Raw genomic sequence first — 13,287 nt, forward strand, 5'->3', positions numbered from 1 at the left:
AAAACAAACTAGTTTCTTGTTAAACAGTATACATATTGTTTTATGACATCGATTTCCACCCCACGACATGTCAACACTCTCCCTTCTCAACCTTAGGTTCCCTATTACCGGCTTTCTTGTCCCCTCCTGCCTCTAGTCCTTGTCCCAGGGTTGGTGTGCCTTAGGGTCTCTTCTGACATCCATTTTGATCTTTCTTTCTTTCCTGTCTTTTTAATGATATTTTGCTTTCTTTGTGTCTGGTATCTTTGATGTCATTCCACAACTTGTCAGGTCTTCTTCAGTCATTATTGTTTAATGAGTCAGACCTATTTCTGAGATGGTCTCTAAATTGAAGTGGAATATGTTCAAGGTCATACTTTGGCTCTTGTGGACTTGTTTTAATTTCCTTCAGCATCAACTTGAACTTGCATATGAGCAATAGATGGTCTGGTCCACAGTTGGCCCCTAGCCTTGTTTGACTGATGATACCGAGCTTTTCCATTGTCTCCTTCCACAAATATAGTCAGTTTGATTCCTGTGTATTCTACCTGGCGAGGTCCACATTTATAGTTGCCATTTATATTGGTGAAAAATGTATTTACAATGAAGAAGTTGTTGATTTTGATTTTGTCTCATGCCATCTCTGGTGTCATTTCTATCACCAAGGCCACATTTTCCAACTTATGTTCCTTCTTCTTTGTTTCCAACTTTTACATGCCAATCACCAGTAATTATCAGTGCATCTTGATTGCATGTTTAATCAACTCCAGAGTGCAGAAGATGGTAAAAATCTTCAATTTTCTCATCTTTTGTATTAGTGGTTGTTGTGTAAATTTGAATAATAGTGGTATACTGGCCTTTCTTGTAGGCATATGGGTATTATCCTATCACTGACAATGTTGTACGTCAGGATAGATCTTGAAATGTTCTTTTTGATGATTAATGCAATGCCATTCCTGTTCAGTTTGTCATTCCCGGCATAGTAGACCATATGATTGTCTGATTCAAAATGGCCAATACCAATCCATTTCAGCTCACTAATGCCTAGGATATCGATATTTATGAGTTTCATTTCATTTTGACGACTTCTAATTTTCCTAGATTCATGCATCATACATCCCACGTTCTGATTATTTTGAACCATGCCACATCAGCAAATGAAGGTCATGAAAGCTTGACTCCATCCATGTCATTAAGGTCAGCTCTACTTTGAAGAGGCAGCTTTTCCTCAGTGGTATTTCGAGTGCCTTCTAAGCTGAGGGGCTTATCCTCCGGCACTATGTCAGACAAAGTTTTGCTGCTATTCATAAGGTTTTCAGTGGCTAATATTTTCAGAAGTAGACCACCAGACCCTTCTTCCTAGTCTGTCTTAGTGTGGAAGCTCTGCTGAAACCTGTCCACCATGGGTAATCCTGCTGGTATTTGAAATACCGGTGGCATAGCTTCCAGCATCACAGCAACACGCAAGCCACCCCAGTACGACAAACTGACAGACGTGTGGGGATTTGACCTATAAAGATGGCAATATTATATGGTTCAACTCAATATTTATATAAATTTTATACGTCTTACAGATCTTTAATAAAAGTATGTTAGAATTTTCTTTTGAATTACGATAGTCTTTGAATAAGCATGGGAATAATGCTGAGGTCTTGCTAGTCTGAATTCAGTGTATATTTTTTTTAACTGTGCTCACTCTGTTACCCAAATTGCTAAGGACATGCATAGAGATATGTAGAAATTGTGTTTTTTGTGCTAGAGGATGATGCTTTGAATTACAGAGTCTTTGAGTTAGAATGGAAGTTTAGATCCACCTAAAATAACAAAATTCCAATAGTAAATTTGCAAATAGTTTGCAAAAAAATTTTTTAAGTGATAGTTTTCAGGCTTTCTAATCTAATGCACTGATGGAATTATAAATTGGTACTTTCTATAAGGCAGTTTGACAGGATGTAACAAAAGTCTTAGAAATGTTTATTTGCTTTGAATCAGTAGTTTATGACTTTATCTCAAGAAAACAATAGAGCCCTGTTTATTGTAGCCTTATTTGTAATGGTGAAAGTTTGGAAATGATCCAAATGACCAGCTGTAGGGTTGCTTCCGGTATTTCTCAACTTCCATCCAGATTGCTCTCCTCTGGGTTTTCTCAGACTGGTCAGTGTCCTTTTTAAAGGATATGAAACTAGACTCAGGGCTCCAAGGGTGATCTGATCCCACAGAGGACAGTGGGCCCAGCATTGCCCTTAACTGGGGCCTGGTATTTCTGTCAGCAGAGCTGAAGTTTCGGACCGTGATGTCCTCCCCGTGTAACTGGAGCTGCTGAAACCCAAGTATTATCAGCCGGTGCCAGTCCCCAGCCATGCTTGTATCTTTTAGGCAGTGACAGTAACTGCTGTTTGCAGAGATGGCTATTCACGCGGACTCCTTTTCTTTGCCTGACAGAGGCCCAGTGTTCTAGCTCTGAGCGGGGGATCCGGTGCCAGCATGTGAGTCACACGCACTTGCCACTGTTCTTTTCCAAAGTTTTAGACCCTTTGGTGTTGTCTGTGGGTGCCCCCGTCCCCCCTGCCTGGCTCAGTTTGTCATCCCGCCGCATCTACCGTGCTGTGCTTGAACAGGGTGCTCCTCTCTGCATTCTGTGTGTCTGCTCTGTCATCTGTGCTGCATTTTGAAAGAGCTGAGCCCACTATCGGTGGCCAGATTCCGGGAAGAATGCTGATCAACTGTTGCACTAATGTAATGAAGTCTATGGTTGAGTCTTGATTTTTGTATTTTCTTGAGTATTTTTGATTGACATATTTCTTAGGAATATTTTCTGTTAAAAGTGCTCTACAACAATTAGGAATTTTTTGACTTGCAGTGAATAATTGAGCGTTTTCAGAATAGTGAAACACTGTTTTCCTTTTTTCTTCAATTTGCATGCCTTTGTTGCTTCAGGCTTGCTAAGTTTGTGAAGCTCTCAGTTGAACTCAGTTCTCCTTCTTCATGTACATCCTAAGCCCTTGTTTAGGAGCCCAGGTGGTTCAAAGGTTAGGCACTCGGCTACTAACTGAAAGGTTGGATGTTCAAACCTACCCAGTAGCTCTGCAAGAGAAAGGCTTGGCGATCTGTTCTCATAAAGATTACAACCTAAAAAATCCTATGGGGCAGTCCTACTCTGTTACCTGTTATGTGAGGACACCGTGGTAGAAAATCGATTTGATGGCACCTAACACAATGACAACAAACTCTGGTATACTTCGTTCTTGTGACTTCACAGTTACTTTTTAAAGGTATACCCAGCCACCTGAACATCTTAATTTCTGACTTTCTCACACTCAGCATTTCCAAAAACTTATATCTTCCTTTTGGAAAGTCACATTGCAGTTAAGATGTTAAAGGCTCAGAGACAACCTGCAGTCAAGAAAACTATTCACATTTGCCAACTCAACATCTCCTAAGATTATTTTGACTATGAAACCTTTCCCCCCCCCCCCACAAAGTACTAATTAACATTCCCTATTTTTTTTTTAGAAGTATTATTGTGCAGAATATGTTTGGGGAAAGACCTTGAATTTTCCCTATGATCCATTTTTTCTCTGTTTTCAAGTTTCGTTTTTCTCCGGAAGGTGTTGCTGGAAGCTGGTCCTAGGCAGAGCTGTGATGAGGGGCCGGGTTTGCTCCTAGCTGCTCTTTTCCTTTCTTAGTGGTGTCCTTTCCTGACTGGGAGCACGTCCTTAGCCCAGGCCTGTCGATACTTTCTACTGCCTGGAGTCTCTGCCCTGAGGTGGGGTATCTGGACCTCCTTCTTCCCTGGACTAGTCTCTTTTTTTCTCAGAACTTGCCCATGGTATATGTCTTTTCCATTTGAAATGGGAAAGGACTGGGTTACTGAATTCATGTTAAGATGTTAATACAAGATGGCTTAATAGTGTTATTCTTCCCATAGGACTATTTGCAGTTTTTCAAGGGGATACTTCCTTAGCTGTGTAACATAAAGGATAAGATGTATGTTTTATAACCAGAGAGACCTGGGTTTAAATCGGAGTCCTACCACTTAACTAATTGGATGACCTTGAATAAAGTGATTTAACCTAAGTCTCAGTTTCTAGATAAAATAGCAGGTGATAACAGATCTTATAGGGTTGTTGGAGAATCAAGTCACATAATGGTTGTAAACCCAGGGCTCAATAATTAATATCTGTTAATGGAAACTCTATGGGGCAGTTCTACTCTGTCCTGTAGGGTCGCTATGAGTCGGAATCGACTCGACAGCAGTGGCTGAGTAGGCATTGTTGTTGCTGTTTTATTTTTCAGCTATGATTCTATTGCCTGTGATTTTCAGTTCTAGAATTTCAGGCGTTTATTATAAGCTGGGATTAGAATATTTGGGAACTGGGAAGTTGCCTGATATATTTCTTATGACACCACAGATGTTGGAACTTGGTGTAGTTTTGCCATAAGAAATTTGGTAAATTTTGTATTTTCATAAAAATTTAGTCGTTCATTCAGCAAACATGTAGTTGTCAGATACCTTGCTAAGTGCTGAGGGAGACATTCTGGAATCAAATGAGTGCAGTGCAGCACTGGGACAGAGGCCAGCCAAATTCTTTACTACACAGGAACTCTCACAGAACTAGGCACAGGGAGGGTAGAGTGGAGGCACAAAGAAGGTAGTGATTTGTTCTTCCCATCTTGGGGACATTGGTAAGGAAGGCCTCGGAGAGGAGGTGATACTTGAGCTGAGTGTTGTGAAAAATAAGTTGGTATTTCCCAGATATTAGTAGAGTTGGAGGGTGGGAAGGGGGCATGTCAGGGTGAGCAAAGGCAAAGAGGAGGTAAAGAGCTTGGTGTGCTGGGGGGTGGTTTTGCTAGACTGGCACAAATGCTGCAGGAGATGAAGCTAGAGTGGAAGACAGGGAGGACTTTGCATACCTGCATACCGTGCAAAAAAGACTGATTTATTTCTGTAGCCTGGGAGTCATTTAGGAGTTCTATTAGTTTATGAAGGGAGTCATTCTCAAGAGATAGAAATTGTCAAGCAATATAGTTAAATGCTTAAGGAAAAGAAATGTTTTGTCATCAAATCAAGATCAGATTTTTGTTTGTTTGTTGTATTAAACTGTATTTTTGTATTAATATTCTGACTGTTCTCCCTTTTACGTCTCTGGCAGGTAGTATGCCAGTATTTCAAAGATCCCAAGGTATCTGATCAACTGCTGGTACAGAATCTTTTCCAAGCTCTGAACGTATATTACAATTATTCAGGCCAGGTGAAATGCTTGAATATCTCAGAGACAGCCACTAGCAGTCTGGGATCCTTGGGTTGGAGCTATCAGGTAAGTGTGTATAATTTTCCCAAGTGGAACTTCCTTTTCACTAATACAGTTGTGCTGTAACAGAAAGTACACAAAATTTTGTCACCTAACCTGTGTCCAAATCTGGGCTTCATCATCTTACACTGTGAGACCATGGAAAAGTTTCCTCATTCGTTCATTAATTTATGTATTTAGTAATCATCACCAGATGTATATTGAGTGCTTACTATGTGTTGGGCTCCAAAGATAAAAAAGACATGGTCTCACCATCAAATACAGCCTGGTGAGAAAAATAGATAACTAAACTAATATTATAGATCTTGGTAAGTGCTATAAAGGAAGCATTTTATGGACACATAAAAGAAGTCAAACTTTACTCTTTCTGAGCCTCTGATCCTTACTATAATGTAACTAATACCATAATTTTATGCAAATAATGCGCCTTCTACATTTGTTTGCCAACCGCTCCCTCCGCACACGAGGTATTTTCGTAGATGCCGCTATATCAAAGCAGCATAAGTTATTTGCAAAAAAATGTAATAATAATTCCCTTCCAGATTTGTTTGGAGAGTTAGGTGTGATAGTAGGTGTGAAAGAAAACAGTTTACAAAGAATGAATGTATAGTCCTAACTTCTATGACTTTTTAGCCAAACTTTTCTGTGAATAAGGAGAGGTTGCTTGGCATAGGCAGGGGTTTTGAAGCCAGACTGCCTGAGTTCAAAACTTGGTGCTACTAAATAGCTGTATGGATTTAGACAATATTTAACCTCCCTGTGCCTTATTTTGTCTCATTCAGAAGCCCTGGTGGCATAGTGGTTAAGTGCTATGGCTACTAACCAAGAAGTCAGCAGTTTGAATCTGCCAGGCGCCCCTTGGAAACTCTATGGGGCAGTTCTACTCTGTCCTATAGGGTTGCTATGAGTCAGAATTGACTCAACAGCAGTGGGTTTGGTTTGGTTTTTTGGGTGCCTCATTTTGGATCCCAGGTGGCACCAGTGGTTATGCATTTGACTACTAACCAAAAAGGCTAGCAGTTCGAATCCACCAGTCGCTCCTTGGAAATCCTATGGGGCAGTTCTACTCTGTCCTATAGGGTCACTATGAGTCGGAATCGACTTGATGGCAACGGGTTTGGTTTTGCTTTTTTTGTGTGTGTGTCTCATTTTATTTTTTGATCCTCTCCTGGTTTGCTTTTTCAGGCATGCACAGAAATAATCATGCCCTTTTGTACTAATGGTGTCAATGACATGTTTGAGCCTCGCTCATGGGACTTGGAGGAATTGTCTGATGACTGTTTTAAAGAGTGGGGTGTGAGACCAAGGCCCTTTTGGATCACTACTCTGTATGGAGGCAAAAACATCAGTTCCCATAGGAACATTATTTTCAGGTGAGTTTTTGTTGGTCCAAAGAGGAACCTTGGTTGATGGGGACATTTGTAGAATAGCTGAGATAATAGAACCAGAAAAATTCTGGACAATACAACAGCAGAACCTATCACATTTTCCTGCTCCTTGAAAGAGAGAGGGTGCTTACAAGAGATTTTATACTCTCTTACCAAGGTGCTTAAAGGCTTAAAAACAAACATAAGACGAAACAAAATAGAAACCTCTGTGGCACAAAATGAAGCATTGTCTGTTTTCACAATTTGTCTTATTATTGCTACTATTATTGTTAATGATAATAAAACTATATTCAAGAAACACTTTTGACGTGCCTAATTGGTTCTGTTCCAAGTACTGTAAGAGGTACTTTACATAAATTACCTAACTGAATCCTCACAACAACCCTGTGAAGTAGATGTTGTGTCCCTTTTTTAGTGGGGAGGAAACTGAAGGTTAACTTGCCAAAGCTCATCCAGCTTTGTTTGAGTTACTAAGTGATAAAGCCAGATTTCAGTCTTGGCCCGCCTGACTCCAAAACCCAGGTTTGTTCTTGTATGTTACACTACTTCTTAAGAAGTGAAACATTTGATATTGGTTCAAATTAACTGAGTAGACTCTAGGTATGTTCGATTATGGCTTCAAAATTTCCGTGTTTTAGTTTAACGTTAAGTCATCAGCTATCAGTTAATAAAAAAAAAATCTCCCCAGATCTATATGGAAATAGCAGAGATACTCATACATATCCCTTAACCCAGAGCTATTATACATAGTCCCCGACCTACAACAGAGTCATGTTCCAGTGACTCCATCATAAGCCAGTTCTGATGTTAAGTTGAATACCTCATTTTTTGTTTTAATTATTGTTACCTTCTATTGTCAATATCTTCATAAATTCAATCTTTGTTTGTCTTTGGGAGTTGGAAACATTATATATAAACTTACAGATGTATATTAACACTGTATGTAGTATATATTACTAACCATAAGATGTTAAAAAACAAAGAAACGAATGGTCTTAAGCACAGTTTGTCGTAACTCGAATATGCTGTGAGTTGGGGACTACCTGTTTTTAAGTTGGAAATGTCATTCTTTTTCAAGTCCTTTTAAACAAAAGTCAGATTTAGCTTTTGGGACATGGCTAGTAGCTTTTAGGCTTGAGGAACACTCTCTGGGTTTAGGGGCTGGCACTGGCCTACTTTGCAAAAGAGCCTGTTTTATTGGGCTCATGTATTTTCCTTCCTTTTTTTTTTTTTAAATAATTTATTGAGTTTTTGGTGAAAGTTTACACAGCAGGGTTAGGTTCCCATTTGACAATTTTCACAGGAATTGTTCAGAGACATTAGTTACATTTATCACAATGTGCCAACATTCTTTTTAATATGTTCTGTTTGTTCCATTTCCAGTACTCTAGTTTCCCTGCTCCCTTATCTTCTCATCTTTGCTTTCGAGTAATTTTTGACGTTTTGGTCTCACACTGATGGTTTTTAAGTAGAGTACTAACCTTATGGGTAATATTCTTTATTTTGTATGTCACTCTGTTATTTCCCTGAAAGGTGATCTTTGAGGATAGGCTCAGTTCTAGGTTTAAAGAGTGTCTCAGGGCGATTCAGTTCTCTACTGTTCTAGTTTGTCTGGCCTTTTTTTGTGTGTAAGAATTTGAGTTCCACTCCACTTTTTTCTCCCATTTTACCTGAGACCATCTTTTGTGATCCTGGTCAGCACAGTCAGTCGGGGTAGCCAGTTACCAAATCATCCAGTCCTTCTGGTCTCAGGGTAGCTGAGGCTGTGGCTCTGTAGACTTGTTTCTTCTCTGAGCTTTTGGTTACCTTCTTATTGTTTTGCTCCTGGTGAGTAGAGACCTGTAGTTGTGTCTTATATGGTGGCTGCTCACCAGCTTTTAAGACCCCAGATGCCACTCAATTTGATAGGATGTAGATCATGAATTTTGTGAACCATGTTATGTCTGTAGGGTCACTATGAGTCGGAATTGACCTGACAGTTAACAGGTTTGGTTTTTGGTTTTTTGGTTATGCCAGTTGGCTAAGTTGTTCCATGATACTATGGTCCTAAGCTTTCAAACCCAGAATACTAATCTGGAAAGGTGTTTGGTTATATCTGTGGAGTATCCATATTGGTGTCTTCAATGAATATATTTGTCTGTACCACATATTTGGTTTACTCATACCTATAGGTACTCCTGTGTGTTTTCACCTATGTACACACCTGTACCTACCCATGTAAAAAAAAAACCCAGTGCCGTCGCATATACCAGTATGCATATACCCATCCATTTGTGCTCACTCTTTTTTACTTTGGTTGTGCTGTGCTTACTGCATTCACATTTGAGGCCACTTTTCCCATCACCAAAAAAAAAAAAAGTCTATTAAGATCTAAAGCATACTTTCCCCTCCCTCCCTCTCCCCATTAACCACCAGTGAACTTTGGTCTCTGTCTGTATATCTATTCTTGTCTTCTTATAAAAGAAGGCTCATACAATATTTGTCCTTACATACTTGATTTATTTTACTTAGCATTATGTCCTCTAGGTCCATCCATGTAATAATATGTTTCATGGACCCATCATTTTTTTTTATAGTTGCACAGTTTTCCATTGTATGTATGTACCACAATTCACTTACCCAGTCCTCCGATGATGGGTACTTCATTGTTTCCATTTATTTGCTATTGCAAATAAAGCAGCAATGAACATAGCTGTGCATATGTCCATTTGTGTCATTATTTTTAGTCCTCTGGGGTATATACCTAGGAGTGGGATTGATTGCTGGATCATAGGATAGTTCTATTTCTAGTTTTTTGAGAAAGCACCATATTGTTTTCCATAGTGGTTGTACCACTTTACAGTCCCACCAGCAACGGATAAGGGTCCCAGTCTTCCCACATCCTCACCAACATTTGTTGTTATCTGGTGCTTTTTTTTTTTTTTTAAATCAGTGCCATTGCAGCCAGGGGTAAGATGGTATCTCTTTGTAGTTTTGATTTGCATCTCTGTAATGGCTAATGATCATGAACATCTTTTCATATGTTTGTTGGCTGCTTGGATGTCCTCCTTGGTGAAGGCTCTGTTCATGTCCTTTGTCTAGTTTGTGACTGAGTTGTTTATTTTTTTTGTTGTTGAATTGTTGTAGTTTTCTATAGACTTTAGAGATTAGACCCTTATCAGATGACTCCTTTTCAAAGATTTTTTTTCCCAGTCTGTAGGTTGTCTATGTACTCTTTAAAAAGCAGGGCTTGAAACTGGTTCTTTTCAGTTCGACAGCCTGCTGAAAAATTGCATTTCCACCCCAGATATGCTGAATCAGGGGGTCGAACTGAAAAGAATGAGTTTGAAGCCCTGTAATAAAGTTTTGTGTTGAGCATAAGTTTTTAATTTTTATGAGGTTCTGTTTCTCTATTTTGCATTCTTTTATTCATGCATTTGTTGTTAGTTATCCTATTTTTTCAAAAGATTATGTCCCATAATTTTCTCTTTATGTTTTCTTCCAGGAATTTTTAGTTTTAACATGTAGGTCTTTGATCTGTTTTAATTTTTGTGTGTGGTGTGAGGTGTGGGTCCTGTTTCATTTGTCTGCAGGTGGATATCCAGTTTTGATAGCACCGTTTATTGAAGAGACTGTTTCTGCCCCACTGAATGAACTTTGACCCCTTGTCAAAAATCAGTTGTCTGGGTTTAATTCTGCGTTCTCAGTTCTTTTCCACTAGTCTATGTGTCTATCGTTGAACCAAGACCAGGCTGTTTTGATTACAGTGGCTGTATAGTGTATTTTTATATGGGGGAGTGTAAGGCCTTCTGCTTTGTTCTTTTTCTTCAATATTGCTTTGGCTGTTCAGGGTTTCTTTCCTTTCCATATGAAGTTAGTCATTAGTTTTTCCATTTCAGTAAAGAATGTTGTTGGGATTTGTATCAGGATTGCATTATATCTGTAGATTGCTTTAGGTAGAATTGACATTTTAACTATATTAAATCTTCTAATCTATGAGCACAGGTTCTTTCCATTTTTGTTTATGTCCCTGGTTAGGTTAATTTCTAGGTATTTTACTGATTTGGGGCTATTGCGAATGGTATTGGTTTCTTGATTTCTTTTTCATAGTAGTCTTTGTTAGTGTAGAGGAACTCAACTGATTTTTGTGTTGATCTTTTACCCAGCAACATTGCTAAATTCTTCTGTTAGTTCAAGAACTTTCTTTTGGAATCTTTAGGACCTTCTATGCATAGGATCATGTCATGTGCAAATAGAGATAGTTTTATTTCTTCCTTTCCAATTTGGATACATTTATTTCTCTTTCTCTTCTTATTGCTTTGACTAGGACTTCCAGTACAATGTTGAGTAAGAGTAGTGATAGTAGGCATTCTGGTGTCGTAACCATTCTCAAAGGAAAGGCTCTCAGCCTTTCTCTGTTGAGTATGATCTTGGCTGTTGTTTTGCATATACGACCGTAATTATATTGAGACAATTCCTTTCTATCCCTATTTTGCTGAGAGTGTTTATCAAGAAGGGTATTGAATTTTATTGAATGCCTTTTCTGCATCAATTGATATGATCATATGGTTCTTTTCCTTTGTTTTATTTATGTGGTAGATTGCATTGATTAATTTTCTAATGTTGAACTACTTTGTAATCCTGGTATGCATTCCACTTGATCATGGTATATGTTTTTTTGATATGTTAGTGAAGTCTGTTGACTAGAATTTTGTTGAAAACTTTTGTCTCTATGTTCTTAAGAGATATTGATTTGTAATGTGTGTGTGTGTGTGTGTCTTTGCCTGGTTTAGGTATCAGGGTTATTCTGGCTTCATAGAAGTGTTCAGTAGTGTTCCCACCTCTTGTGTGTTTTTGAAGAGATTGGGTAGGATTGGCATCAACTCTTCTCTGAATGTTTGATAGAATGCTCCAGTGTTGTCCTTTGGTCCTGGCTATCTTTTGTTGTTGTTTTTGGCAGTTTTTTTGATGACATCTTCAATCTCTTCTTTTGTAATGGATATGCTTAAATTTTCTACCTCTGTTTTTTTTTTATTTGTTTGCATTAGGTTGAGTAGATAATGTGTTTCGAAGAATTTGTCTTTTTCATTTAGGTTTTCAAATTTGTTGGAGTACATTTTTTCATAGTAATCAGTTATGATCTTTATCTCCGTTAGATCGGTTGTAATGTCACCAATTTCATTTCTTAATTTGGTTATTTGCTTCTTCTGGTTTTTTTTCTTTTCTCATTCTAGCCAGTGGTTGGTTGGTTTTATCAGTGTTTTCAAAGAATCAGCTTCTGGTTTTGTTGAGTATTACTATTTCTATTTTCTATTTCTTTTATTTCTGCCCTGATCTTTATTATGTCCTTTTTTTCTGGTAGCGTTTGGTGTCTTTTGTTCTTCCTTTTCAGTTTGTTCAAGTTGTTGGTTTAAGTTAATGATTTCAGATCTTTCTTTTTTTTAAATGTAGACATTTATTGGTGTGAATTTCTCTCTGAGTGTCCCAAAGGTTTTGATATGTTAGGTTTTCATTTTCATTTGATTCTAGGAATTTTTTATTTTCACTTTTGGTTTCTTCTGTGACCTACTTTTTTAAAATAGTGTATTATTTAGTTTCCATATAGGTATGTATTTTTTCCTTATTTTTCTGTTTTTGATTTCTAGCTTCATACCATTATAGTCAGAGAAGATGCTTTGTTTGATTTCATTCTTTTTAAATTTGTTGAGACTTGTTTTGTGTCCTAGCACATGATCTATTCTGGAAAATGATGCATGTGTGTTGGAGGAGAATGTGTGTTTTACCGATGCTAGGTGGAGTGATCTATGTATGCCCATTAAGCCCAAACAGCTTATGGTTTTATTTAAGTTCTCAGTGCCATTAGTGATCTTCTTTTTAGATGTTCTGCTTATAATTGAAAGTGGTGTGTTAAAAGTCTCCTACTATTACTGTGGAGTTGTCTGTTTCTTCTTTTATATTAGCCAGTATTTGTTTCCTCTGTTTTGGTGCACGTCTGTTAGATGCATATATCTTTAAATTGTTACGTCTTCTTGCTGGATCGACCCTTTTCTTATTATGTAATGTCCTTCCTTATCTCTTGTAAGAGATTTTGATTTAAAGTCTATTTTATCTGACATCAGCATGGCCTTCCCTGCTCTTTTTTGTTAACTGGTTACATGGAATATATTTCTTCATTCTTTTATTTTCAGTCTGTTTGTGGACTTACGTCTAAGGAGTGTTTCTTATAGGCAGCATAAGAATGGATTGTGGTTTTTATGGGGCATTTAGGCCATTCACATTTAGGTTATTACTGAAAACAAAGTGTCTACCTCACTTATTTTGCCATTTGCTTTTTGATGTTTTGTATCTTTTTTTTTATTCTGAATTTTCTGTTTTTGTATTTGGCTACTTCCTTGTCATGCACCTTTTTATTTTCTTCTGATCGTTTTCTTGGTGATTTCTTAGTGGTCACCACATATATTGCATTACGCAACTTACAATTGCAACAGTTTTTAACATATGAACAGCAGTTAACGTACAGCCTTAACATAATAAATCTATTACTGATGTGCTCCTCTCTCCCCCATTTCTGTTGGTATGTCTCCATTAACATCAATATACAACTTATATTCCATGTTTACTTTGTGCTT

General features: G+C 37.9%; 1 protein-coding gene across 3 annotated transcripts in view; it reads left to right on the forward strand.

Moving 5' to 3' along the window:
• Nucleotides 1–13,287, forward strand: part of PRCP (prolylcarboxypeptidase) — a 103,058-nt gene that overhangs the window by 81,904 nt on the left and 7,867 nt on the right. For all 3 annotated transcript variants that reach the window (XM_049889642.1, XM_049889640.1, XM_049889641.1), the window contains 2 exons: nt 5,133–5,297; nt 6,477–6,664. In XM_049889642.1, the coding sequence (XP_049745599.1) occupies nt 5,133–5,297; nt 6,477–6,664 (353 nt within the window). The remainder of the gene's footprint in view (nt 1–5,132; nt 5,298–6,476; nt 6,665–13,287) is intronic.

Source organism: Elephas maximus, chromosome 7 (genome assembly GCF_024166365.1).
Source record: "Elephas maximus indicus isolate mEleMax1 chromosome 7, mEleMax1 primary haplotype, whole genome shotgun sequence".
Classification (NCBI taxonomy): Eukaryota; Metazoa; Chordata; class Mammalia; order Proboscidea; family Elephantidae; genus Elephas; species Elephas maximus.